Source organism: Hemibagrus wyckioides, linkage group LG28 (genome assembly GCF_019097595.1).
Source record: "Hemibagrus wyckioides isolate EC202008001 linkage group LG28, SWU_Hwy_1.0, whole genome shotgun sequence".
In the NCBI taxonomy this organism is placed as follows: domain Eukaryota; kingdom Metazoa; phylum Chordata; class Actinopteri; order Siluriformes; family Bagridae; genus Hemibagrus; species Hemibagrus wyckioides.
Window position 1 is genome coordinate 6,503,329 of NC_080737.1, and position 11,898 is coordinate 6,515,226.

General features: G+C 41.7%; 1 protein-coding gene across 1 annotated transcript; it reads left to right on the forward strand.

Moving 5' to 3' along the window:
• Positions 1 to 9,110, forward strand: ppp2r1ba (protein phosphatase 2, regulatory subunit A, beta a). Its single transcript, XM_058382493.1, has 15 exons — positions 1 to 142; positions 2,491 to 2,581; positions 2,740 to 2,840; positions 2,928 to 3,160; positions 3,408 to 3,555; positions 3,708 to 3,863; positions 4,071 to 4,185; positions 4,267 to 4,337; positions 5,197 to 5,331; positions 5,684 to 5,857; positions 6,131 to 6,191; positions 6,763 to 6,917; positions 7,189 to 7,331; positions 7,443 to 7,534; positions 7,879 to 9,110. The coding sequence occupies exons 1-15, from the start codon at positions 65 to 67 to the stop codon at positions 7,893 to 7,895; spliced, it is 1,770 nt and encodes a 589-aa protein (XP_058238476.1). The 5' UTR covers positions 1 to 64; the 3' UTR covers positions 7,896 to 9,110.
• Positions 9,111 to 11,898: the final 2,788 nt, after the last annotated feature.

The window sequence follows — 11,898 nt, forward strand, 5'->3', positions numbered from 1 at the left end:
CAATGCCCCTGTGCGGAAACCCCGTAGCACGAGCCAGCACCGTCCATAACAACCATAATACAAGATGGCGGGTGCCGACGGCGATGATTCTCTTTACCCTATTGCGGTGCTTATTGACGAATTAAGAAATGAAGACGTTCAGGTAGGGTATTTGTAAAAAAAAAAATTCAAGATTGATATTTTAGGGAACGTGAGTGAAAGAATGGTAAAAAAAGAAAGAAAAAGAGTAAGCCCCTGCTAGCTAACAGGGCTAGCTAGTGAGCCGGTTAGCTTAAGGCTAACCTAGCGCGTGTCGTAAATACAACCAGTTTACGTAACTACATAGATGACAACATAGGAGCAATAACGTAATGTGACTGTTTTATTAACCTATTGCTAATGTGTTTAACTCTATAATGTGGTCAGATTGTATTAAAAAATTAGCTTCCTTAGATATGAAACTAGCTCACACTTTGACTCATAAATTTGAATGATGCAATGTGTTATATAAATATGGGCAGCCCAGTGAACATCCCGTGCAGCACCCAGATTATCGGAAGCCATTGAATTACTGCAGAGATTGATGTCGCAATTTCAGCTCCAGGACAAGCAGAGGCATGCATCAGCAACACAGCAATCTATAAGTCTGTAGAGTGCGCCTCATGTACAGATGCTGTGTCTTACCACGCTATAAAAGGCTGTTATAAATAATGGGAGTGTCCACCCACGCCTTTACTTCATAAACACAAGTCCATCAACTTGGTTTGAGGTATTGAATCACGTGCATAGAGCTCATTAATCCAGCCAGGGTTTTTCAGCCATCAACCGGAGTGATTTTCCTACTTGAGAGTGAAGTTCTATGGATAGCATCAAATCCATGCCATGGACATGCTGTCAATGTGACGTCTCAGCTTCACTAGAGCTCCAGAAACTCAGAGTGGACCAAATGGCCAGAGATCTTTCCACGAGGCACAATTTACTCCACTCTTTTAAAGCCACTTTCGTTACAGAATTGTCGGATAAATCAGAATCACAGAGAGCAGATTAGTGTGTGATTGAGATCGAGTGTTCAAAAACCTGTTGATGGAACTGCCAGGAGTCCAAAAGTTTGGGGAAATTGGTGACAGTATCAGGATTCGCAGGTAGATCTTAACTGTTGTGATGATTCAAATGTCAGAAAACATATGTATGGTCACGCTCAGATTATACTCTCGTCTGTCGGGCAATGGTTAGGAAGCAAGATACACTTATTTTGTCAAAAGTTTTGGGACACCCCTCCAAATAATTGAATACAGGTGTTGTGCTTGGACCCTTAGTTCCAGTGAAAGGAACTCTTAATGCTTCAGCTTCATACCAAGACATTTTGGACAATTTCATGCTCCCAACTTTGTGGGAACAGTTTGGTGATGGCCCCTTCCTGTTCCAACATGACTGCACACTAGTGCACAAAGCAAGGTCCATAAAGACATGGATGAGTGAGTTTGGCATGGAGGAGCTCGACTCGCCTGCACAGAGTTCTGACCTCAACCCGATAGGACATCTTTGGGATGAATTAGAGTAGAGACTGCGAGACTTCTCGTCCAGCATCAGTGCCTGACCTCACTACAGCAATGGTCAAAAATCCCATAAACACACTCCTAAACCTTGTGGAAAGCCTTTCCAGAAGAGTTGAAGCTGTTATAGCTGCAAAGGGCGGAACAACTCCATATTACATTCACTTTCATGTAAAGGCAGACGTCCCAGTTTTGGAATGGCTCGCAGTCTCCACTCTAATTCATCCCAAAGGTGTTCTATCGGGTTAAGGTCAGGACTCTGTGCAGGTATGCTGAACCATTAAGAGTTCCTTTCACTGGAACTAAGGAACCGAGCCTAACCCCTGAAAAATAACACCTGAATTCAATGGTTTGGAGGGGTGTCCCAAAACTTTTGGCAGTATAGTGTGTGATGGCATTTTCCACACAATTTCACCTGCCTGTGGGAGGGGCAACATTCTCTCTCTCTCCCCCATCAATCACTGCAACAATAGCCAATCATGGGTGTCTGTGAGCTCGAGCATGCTGAAGAGTTCGGGTAACATGTTGGAAAGATGCAGCCGACTGGCTTTCATGTGACGTGAAGGAAGTGTTAGCCTATTGGATAGTTCTTCCTTCTGGATTGGTAGTGGAAAAAAAGACTGCTTTTTGACATTGGCAAAGACGACTCCTGACTGACTTTAGAAATTATTTAGGATTATTATTATTGTTAATTTTGTGATTTAGGAGTTATGTGGAAATACAGAGGATACCAAGCAAATTAATATCCAGAGTATAACGCTCCTGCTTACTACGCATAGTCACAATAAAATAAAAAACAGTTTGTCATGTAACTGAGAAACCTTTGACATTTTGTCCTTTCAGAAGTTTCAGTGAGATTTGTATGTTGTAGGAAATGAATATTTATCTCTGTCATCAGGTCATTTTGTTCAGCAGTTTCTTCATAAATCAGTAACCGAACATCTGTTTTTGGAAACAGTTGCGGCTGAACAGCATTAAGAAGCTCTCCACCATCGCCTTGGCTTTGGGTGTTGAGAGGACACGCACTGAACTTCTCCCTTTCCTCACAGGTAACTGTCTAGTGCACTCAGTTGTTTGAGATTTTTAAATATAAGCCACAGCCAAAGTTGAAGAGTTGTAACTGAAACAAAATACACTTAAACATTCAGAGTATGGAACTTGTCCGAACCTTGCTATACATTCTTATTAAATTTGTTTTATTTTCTAGATACTATTTACGATGAGGACGAAGTGCTCCTTGCCCTCGCTGAACAGCTGGGCAACTTCACCATGCTGGTCGGAGGCCCTGATTACGTGCACTGTCTCCTTGTAGGTGCTAAAACAAATCGATATCTTTCTCTTCTCATTATTGAATAACTCATCATAGCCATCAATACTTTCCCCTCTTGTCCTCAGCCACCGCTGGAGAGCCTTGCCACAGTGGAGGAGACTGTGGTGAGGGACAAAGCCGTGGAATCACTGCGGAAGATCTCCCATGAGCACTCACCTGTTGACCTGGAGGTCCACTTCGAGCCCCTGGTGAAACGACTGGCCAGTGGCGACTGGTTCACCTCACGCACTTCAGCTTGTGGTCTTTTCAGTGTCTGCTACCCACGAGTCTCCAGCACCGTCAAAGCCGAGATTCGCCAGTCAGTCTCTAGGCTTTTCCCTTTCTTTTCTTTTCTTTTCTTTCTTATTATTATATATGTTGTAGACACCTATAGTGTTACTATTAAGGTGACTTTAATATGTTCAGTCCTGGTTCAGCAGGTTTGCTGAACAGATGAATAGTGTGTTCAGTTGAATAAATACAAAGTCTCAGATTTTGTTTGTTCACTATAATCGGTATATCTGCTTTTAAGATATAAAGACATAATCGTTTTAAACTGTTTTTAGGCACTTTCGTAACCTTTGCTCTGATGATACTCCAATGGTCCGCCGCGCTGCTGCGTCTAAGCTGGGAGAGTTCGCCAAAGTGTTGGAGCTGGATTACGTCAAGAGCGACATCATCTCTCTGTTCACTGCACTGGCTTCTGATGAGCAGGTGAATTTGTAATAAAACGTGTGTCTTTAAATGTGTGTCTTCAGATGTGTGAAGTTCCCGGTTTATAAGTATAGACTTGGTTGAAACTCTTGAACTCAGAAAAAGTAATGTGCTAAATATGTGCTTGCTTTCCTCATGAATGCGTTCTGCAGGACTCTGTGCGTCTCCTGGCTGTGGAGGCGTGTGTCAGCATCGCCACGCTGCTGCCCCAGGAGGACCTCGAGTCTCTGGTCATGCCCACTCTGCGGCAAGCCGCCGAGGACAAGTCCTGGAGGGTTCGCTACATGGTGGCAGACAAGTTCTCTGAGGTGAGCGTGAAAGTAATCTAACATCATCTTTAGCTTTTTTAGCTGATTTAAATAAGGGGCTGATGGATGGTCTGGTACAAGGCTTATTTTTATGCATAATTTAAGATACTGAACTGACTTGAATCTGATATTCAGAACTGACATCGCTGTGATTTCTATTTGTTATTGTTACTGTTACATGTAATTGTATATTTTTTGTACCTGTAGTTACAAAAGGCAGTTGGTCCAGAAATCACAAAGAATGATCTTGTGCCAGCCTTCCAGAACCTTCTCAAAGACTGTGAGGCTGAAGTACGTGCGGCTGCTGCCAATAAGGTCAAAGGTATGGTTCCTTCACTCGGAACTGTTAGTTACACTCCTACACAGATGCAGTCATTCATCCATTTTATACTTTGGTCATCAGAATTCTGTGAGAATCTACCTGAAGATAGCCGAGAGACGATCATCATGAATCATATTCTTCCCTGTGTCAAGGTACGTTACTTATCCAATCACCAGTGTCTGGGTCACTAGACTAAAGTCTCTGTAGGTTATGTGCTACCAGATTAAACATTTGTTTACGTGTAGCTCGTATATGCTGATGGACAGCCAGTGTAATTTTCCCAAGATGTCACATTCAGAGTGACACTGACTAGTAGGGTAAAGCATCTAAGACGTAAATGAGATCAAATTAGCCTGGTCACTGGTGACTTAACCTTGACCTTTGGATTAACAGAATAAGGATTTGGCTGATGTTTTCGAATCCTGCAGCCTTATAGTGTCCACTTTAAATGAGATCCGAGTCAAATCCATATTGTCTCTTGCTTCTTTGTTAGTTAAACACCTTCAAGGACATTCTAGAGTTTTGAAAGAGTATAAATTTTATTTTTGACTCTCCTTAGAAGCATTTCTGATGAAGCCTGGACCAGGCTTAACCCATTGCAACAAACTGATAATGATGTTTTGGGTGAATTCAAGAAAGGGATTGCAAGAGGCACTGGCCAGTCGGATGATTCAGCATTAAGATGACTGTAAAATGTAAAGCTGAAAACAAAAAATAAGACTCATATCATTATATAAGAGGGGTAATAACATGAATTGCACTCATCTCTGAAGTTTGAACAAAGTTGAAATAAATGCGTCATTGCTAAGTGGCTTTGCAGCTTCCCTGACGCCCTTTAATGTGGGCTGTGTTCCGGTGTCCTCTATAATTTCAATTAAATCCTGAACATTTCTAATTGCAGGGGTATTATTTCATTTAGTCCTAATTACTGATGTGGCTTGAGATGTGGGGGATGTGAATGTTTGATTTTACAGCTGTCAAACATCATTAACACTTAGTGTACCTCTGTAGGAACTGGTTTCAGACACAAATCAGCACGTCAAATCTGCTCTGGCCTCTGTGATCATGGGTTTGTCGACCATTCTGGGCAAGGACAACACTATTGAGCACCTGCTTCCTCTCTTCCTGGCCCAGCTTAAAGATGAGGTAAGGACTTCAGATCAGAGTGCTACAGCTTGCCTGTGTTTGTGTGTGTGTGTAGTTGCCCTAGACCAGACCTCAATGAGGAGATCTGCGTCATCTTTTAACCACAGACGAGCGTCCTGTATAACTGGCCACTTTGATCCCACAGGCCTGCAGGGAGCCTTGAAGTGAGGGATGAATGGATGAGTGCTGCACAGTTTTCTCTTGTTTCATCTTTTATTGCCCACTGCAGTGTTTGCATTGTACACATCCTCCTTAGCCGGGTCTTTGAACATACCTCGTCCCCCACCCATTCAATCCAGTTATTTTTTTTTTACAGCCAGAGATTACATGCATCCTTTTCTCTCTCTTCCAGTGTCCAGAAGTGCGTCTGAACATAATCTCTAACCTGGACTGTGTGAATGAGGTCATTGGGATCCGCCAGCTCTCCCAGTCTCTCCTCCCTGCTATTGTAGAGCTAGCAGAAGATGCCAAGTGGAGGGTGCGGCTGGCCATCATTGAATACATGCCTCTTCTGGCTGGCCAGCTGGTGAGTCTCAGTTTCTCTCATGATGACTAACATTGATTCCAAAGTGTCTACTGCATTTTTATGCAGCCATTTACCATTAATGGTAACTTTAATGGTGATTTATGTTAACTGACTGGAAACAATCAAGCACACACACAAGAAATGGCTTTGCCTGACCTGATTAAGACTAGTCTTTGGCCATGCTTGATTGTAGAAAGGCAGTTAAACTTTTTTGGACCTCTCTGTTTAGTGTCAGTTGATTATGCCAGTGATGCTGATCACTTGTGCCTTTAGGGTGTGGAGTTCTTTGACGAGAAACTGAATTCCCTGTGCATGGCGTGGCTTGTCGACCATGGTATGTAAACCCTGAGTGACCTTTGAATACATATCCATATCCATTTGTTTTAATGAGCTCTGCCTGCTGCTTTATGGCTATCTAAATACCCACATGCCTCATGAGGTCCATGTTCCTATCATATTAGCATTCTAGTACAGTGAGCACCTCTAAAGCCTTTTATTTTAAAAATGTCTTCAGTCATGTATTAATTTTACTCTTTCATAGAGCTGCTTTTATTCGAACTGATGTTTTGTGTTACCAGGCCATATTAAAAATATGTAATTGTAGTGAGTAACACATTTTATTTACAAGTGGCGGGACAGGTGTGGTGAGGAAAATGGGGTTCTGCTGGCTGAATACAAAGCACAATAATCACTGCCCTGAAGATGCTTCTTTAGCAGAAAACAAACCATTATAATGTGCTGACGATGGAAAGTCCTTCCATAAATGTTAAAAAAAAAAAAAAAAAAAAAAAAAACCAACCGAAAGATTCACTGTTACGGCTTTCTGTAACACATTTACCATGATTTGAGGTGTATATGTTAAAGCTTTGAGACTCTGTCTTCATAACGTTACTTGTGTGCAACAGTATATGCCATCCGAGAGGCAGCAACCTGCAACCTGACGAAGCTGGTGGAGAAGTTTGGCGCAGAGTGGGCTCAGAACACTATCATACCTAAAGTGCTAGGAATGGCCAACGACCCCAACTACCTGCATCGTATGACCACGCTCTTCTGTATCAACGTGCGTATATGCAAACACAATCGCTCACTGACTCACCTTTGGTTGCTATAGCAACTGCCCCGAGGCTTTAGCACCTTTGCGAAACAGGACTTTGTATCTGTGCTAGGAATCTGTGTTGTCTGTTTAAATGAGTAGGTCTTAGCTCTCCTGTAGTCTGTTTGTGACTCATTGGTTAGTGCCGTTGCCACAGTAGAGTGCCCAGTGACTAACCCCTTACAGGATACGACACATACAGCCGGTTTACGTAAGCACTAACGTGTGTTTTATTCAGGCTCTGTCGGAGGCGTGTGGTCAGGAGATCACCACCAAGCACATGCTCCCCGTGGTCCTGAAAATGTCCAATGATCAGGTGGCTAACGTGCGCTTCAATGTGGCTAAGTCTCTGCAAAAGATCGGCCCTGTTCTAGACAGCAAGTACGTTGACTTGTACATGAATGCGTTTCTTTGTGTGTGTTTTTTTTGTGGAAATTACTTAAAGTGACACCTTTTAAAAACTCATTTTACTTGCCGTTTGTCTTTTGGCAGCTCTCTGCAGACTGAGGTAAAGCCTGTTCTGGAGAAACTGGCTGCCGACCAAGACATCGACGTCAAATACTTTGCCCAAGAGGCTATAAGTGGTAGGCTTCAAATATGGATTTCTATGATTAGTTTGGAGACTTGTCTTACTTTCCCCAAGTGTGCGATCAGCCATAAAAGGCGTATTTGGCGCTGAAATTCTTATAAGTCAATGAGTTTGTGATTACTAAGCAAAATAGTTCAATCTTTAGTGATTCAGAGGTAAATTAGCTATAGCTCCAGCATTTAAAAAAAAAAAGCGAATGTTTGACATGCTTGACTCGGCCAGATCTGTTATGTTTTAGTGGCAAGTGGCTTAATTTTTTTCTTGTAATTTGTGAATCGTCAAATTTGAATGTTATTTTTACTTATTTATATGATTATTTCTTTCATTTCCTTTCTTTAGTTCTTGCTCTGGCTTAATGGAGCCCTTGCTGAACTCCCCATTTCAAGCTGACCTCCACCACCACCGCCATCATCATCATCATCATCTTCTTCTTCCAGGATCATTCAATGGACTGTTAAAAGATAGGAGGCCTGTTCTGTCTCTCTGGTGTGGAAGTGCTGGAGAAGAAGCTGTGCTTTTCTCGCTATTTTGAATCGAGTGTTTCTCTGTCAGCCTCGAATGATCCTGAACATCTCATTCTCTTACCCTTCATTCTGACTACAGTTTGGAGGTGGTTGGAGGTGGGATGTACACATCACACACACAAACACCTCACAGTATTGGTGACAGTTAATTAGCTTGCCTTTCTTTATGTGCTAATCTCCCCTCACTTTCAGCACTTTTCGATGTTGTCCTACTAAATGAACTGTTGTGACAAATACTTACCAGACTGTGTACCTGGTTGTCGTTTAGGAGGAACTTATGATGATGACGACAATGACCTAGAAGTCCCAGTAATAACTCTATATCCTTCTTAGTTTCCGTGCGCGAGCATACAGGGCAGTAGTGATTCTGAGCTTGCATGGCTTGCTTTGAGCCTAGCCCTGTGCATGTCAATATCTGGACCGATAGAACCGCTGTTAGCATTTAGAGTCTGTGTCTCACTTAGCTGCTAATAATTCTCAAGCCCTGGATCCTCAAAGCTTTGGCTGAACGTTATGTTTCCATACTACGCCATGTGCTGTCGTATTCCAGCTCCGTCAGAACTTTCAGAAAGATTTATTGCTTATCCTTTTAAAAGGGACCATTATAAATATTCTCCTCTTGTAGCAGTAAATCCAGAGGACAATAGTTCCCAATGTATGAATCGGAACATTCTCTGCTATTCTGTGCCATCACACACACACAAAAAGAAAAAGGTCCCCCTTGTGTGTTTATATTAAACCGATCTGTGTAATACTTTGATCCTTTATTCCTAAGCTTCTGCATGACCCTCCTTGCTCAAAAGGTGAACCTTGCTCCACAGTAGGGAGAGATTCATTAGCAACAGGATAAATGTTATGGGTCAAGTCTACTTTCATGCAACAGCACTCTATCCTGCCAATGAAATGTTCCTCCTCAGCTTCAGAAAACGCGGTCTGCAGTTCCCTTTCGTCGTTGTGATTGTCGTCAGAATGTGCTTTTGGTTTTATATGAACGTGAACTCGCGCTGTCCTTTAACAGCGCAGAATCAATAAAGAATCTGACACAAACCTGTTTAATTTTCCATTTCTTCCAGGTTTTCATCAGATTTCATACTTGGAATTTGGGAAATATTATCATCCAAATATGAAAATGGATTTTAGAAGCTTGTCTTTATTTACTTTTTGATCACTTGCATTTTTCTCACTCAAGTGGCAATGTTTGCCCGCTGATGGGAATATTCCATTTCACTTCCACTATAAGAGCTATGACGTAAATGCACCACTTTATTAATTCGGATTACACTATCAGTGTTGCCAGTTTTGAGTTTGTCGGTTTATTTCCCCCTTTGGACCTCTGTCACTGTGCCAGGATTTAATAATGGATTTAAATTCCTCAGCCTAAATTGGAAACCTGCTGTTTAATTTCCGATGAGTATTATAGAAAAAAAGGTCATCATGATATACAGTAACAATTTATTTTCAGAGATGCTTTTTTTCAGCAGCAATTGAAATGAACGCTTCCAAGCTTTTGTTCTGCCGAGGCCATTGTATGTTCAGACGTGTGGATGAACAGCCAGCTGCCGGTGCATCACGACTCTCCTTTTGGAGTGTCACTCTGTGTGTCTATTTAAAGAAAACTGTTGGATCTGACGGTGTGTTTGGCCATGCGATTCGTGCACATTTAATGATGCATTCAGAAAAGCCTTTCTTTGCGAAAATTGGAGGTACAGATGGAGGGAAAAAAAAAAGAAGCAGGTAACCTTTTCCTGCACACAGCCAGTCACTAACTAGCCTGCTGGTTGGAATTGGAAATGAATTTACTGATGCAACCACGGCTCCATTTAAGCCTCCTAAAAAGATATTTTTTTTTGGGTTGTGATTTAAAACAAAACAGATGTTATTTTTTCCCCCGTCTTTTTTCGATTAATATAGTTATTTGATCATGTTTTGCCTTTGATGCATCACGCAAACAACTTGTTAAGCATGTCTGCAGCTGGTCAGGAGAAGGTTATATAGAAATAGGACCTTCAACGCTAATGCTCATGCAGTGTAATAAAAAACAACTGCATTTTGGGTTTAGTTCTCAGTTAAGTGTATCATGAATATGTGGGGCTCCATTTGAGTTCATTTCAGGTTAAGGATAACCCTATAACCCTAACCTGTAATGAACTTCCAGTGTTTCAAATGAAGACAGAAATGCTGGGCCAAGTTGTTCCATGTGTCATTCTTGAACTGACCATGTTGCAGATTGTAATTTAAAGTGCCTACAGGTAGACACTATCTTTGGCTTAAATGAGCATTGCTGTTTTAACATTTTGATACAGGCAACTTCAGGAAGCTAGTGGAGGGTCGCAGCATTTGGGTGAGAGTTGGCTAGATCTGCAGGGAGATCACAAGATGTTGAAATGGGGATGCATCTCCGTGGATAATACAGCAACTCAATCCTATGGGACTACCATCTATGATAGATGGCTGCCAAGCATGCTGAAATGCAAGCTGAAACCCCAGGGTCTGATGAAGGAAAAAATCTCTTGTTGAGTATCATTGGCGTAGTAATGCCAACTACATGAGGATATTACTTCACTGAGGCTGAAGGTGAAAAGGACCCTGAGCCTTTGGAGGGAAAAGTGAAAAATCTGTATGAAGCAAATGTGACTCCCCTCCAGGTAGGACGCAAACCACTACAGAGCTGGGCCACTAGTTCTAATTCACATGAGGAAGGACGGGAGAGTCTTGTGATTGGCCATGCAGTAGGAAGCTGAGAGGCTACAAAAGATTAGAACTGATGATAGTCTGTCTGATGTGGTGGTGTGAAACTTCTCAGTAAGAGCCACAAAAGCAGTACCCTCTTTGAGGCCAGACATTCTAGAGGTTTTTCTAGATGAGAAATTGAGATATTCTGATTTTATCTGGCACTTTCACATTTTAGTAAGAAGTTCTTCCAGTCGCTAGATATTTGAGGGTCTAGTATGGGAGTGTGAAATGCTTGCAGTTAAGTAATCACTACTGAAAGCAGGTTTACAATGACCTCACACTGATTTAGGGAAGGAACCCAGTTGTCTCATCGCATTGATTCATGGAATACATATGAAAACAGACTGAGTGATTCACCTAAGTAGAATATAGGAACACTGCAATAACAGAATTTAATTGAAAAACAATGAAAGAAATACAACCCCTGCAGTATAATAACGGCACACGGGTTATTTAAAGGAGCAGCTTCGTAGCGGGTTGCCCTCCGTCATGGTATTGTCCGGGGGTTTGTTGCTATAATCAGGTCTGGGGTCAGTCAGAGCTTAAGGAGGAAAATCCAATGAGTTCTCCGCTGTGCAGTGACTGGGTCGCTTGTCGAGATTTGATATGCAAGCTATTGTTTACGCCGGCCCAATGAATACACAATTTATCACGATAAATATGGTGAATAGTGGAAGGAAATGTAGAGAACAAAAAAAAATTACCAGTTCTCTTTAAGTGTCTTTCACATTTAATTCAAACAGAGTGAAAGTCAACAAAAAGATTGACTACAAATTCTACCAAGTCTTGGTGAGATCTGTGGTTTGTAAACTGGCAAAAAGTAAACACATTCACTACAAACACCTATATTAGGTGTCGGGACTATTACTGAAAGGTTCTGTATTGCTATTATACTTTGGGATGGTAAATATTCGTGTACAGTAACAATAAAAGGCCCTAAGTTTAAAGTATAATTAGGGTATAGAAGCCATTCATTCATAAAATATGCAGTTTAAATATATAGGGAGCAGGAATTTAGGGGTAGAACAGGATGCCATTAGGGATTCAGCCCATGTATCATTTGTCATCAATCCACTAAAACATACATAGAGGACTTTAATTC

Bases quoted from the DNA above. Each gene is read 5' to 3' on its own strand.
- ppp2r1ba (XM_058382493.1), top strand. From the start codon at position 65: ATGGCGGGTGCCGACGGCGATGATTCTCTTTACCCTATTGCGGTGCTT. The intron at 143-2,490 runs GTAGGGTATTTG...TTTTGGAAACAG, and splicing joins TAAGAAATGAAGACGTTCAG to TTGCGGCTGAACAGCATTAA. The intron at 3,161-3,407 runs GTCAGTCTCTAG...AACTGTTTTTAG, and splicing joins GTCAAAGCCGAGATTCGCCA to GCACTTTCGTAACCTTTGCT.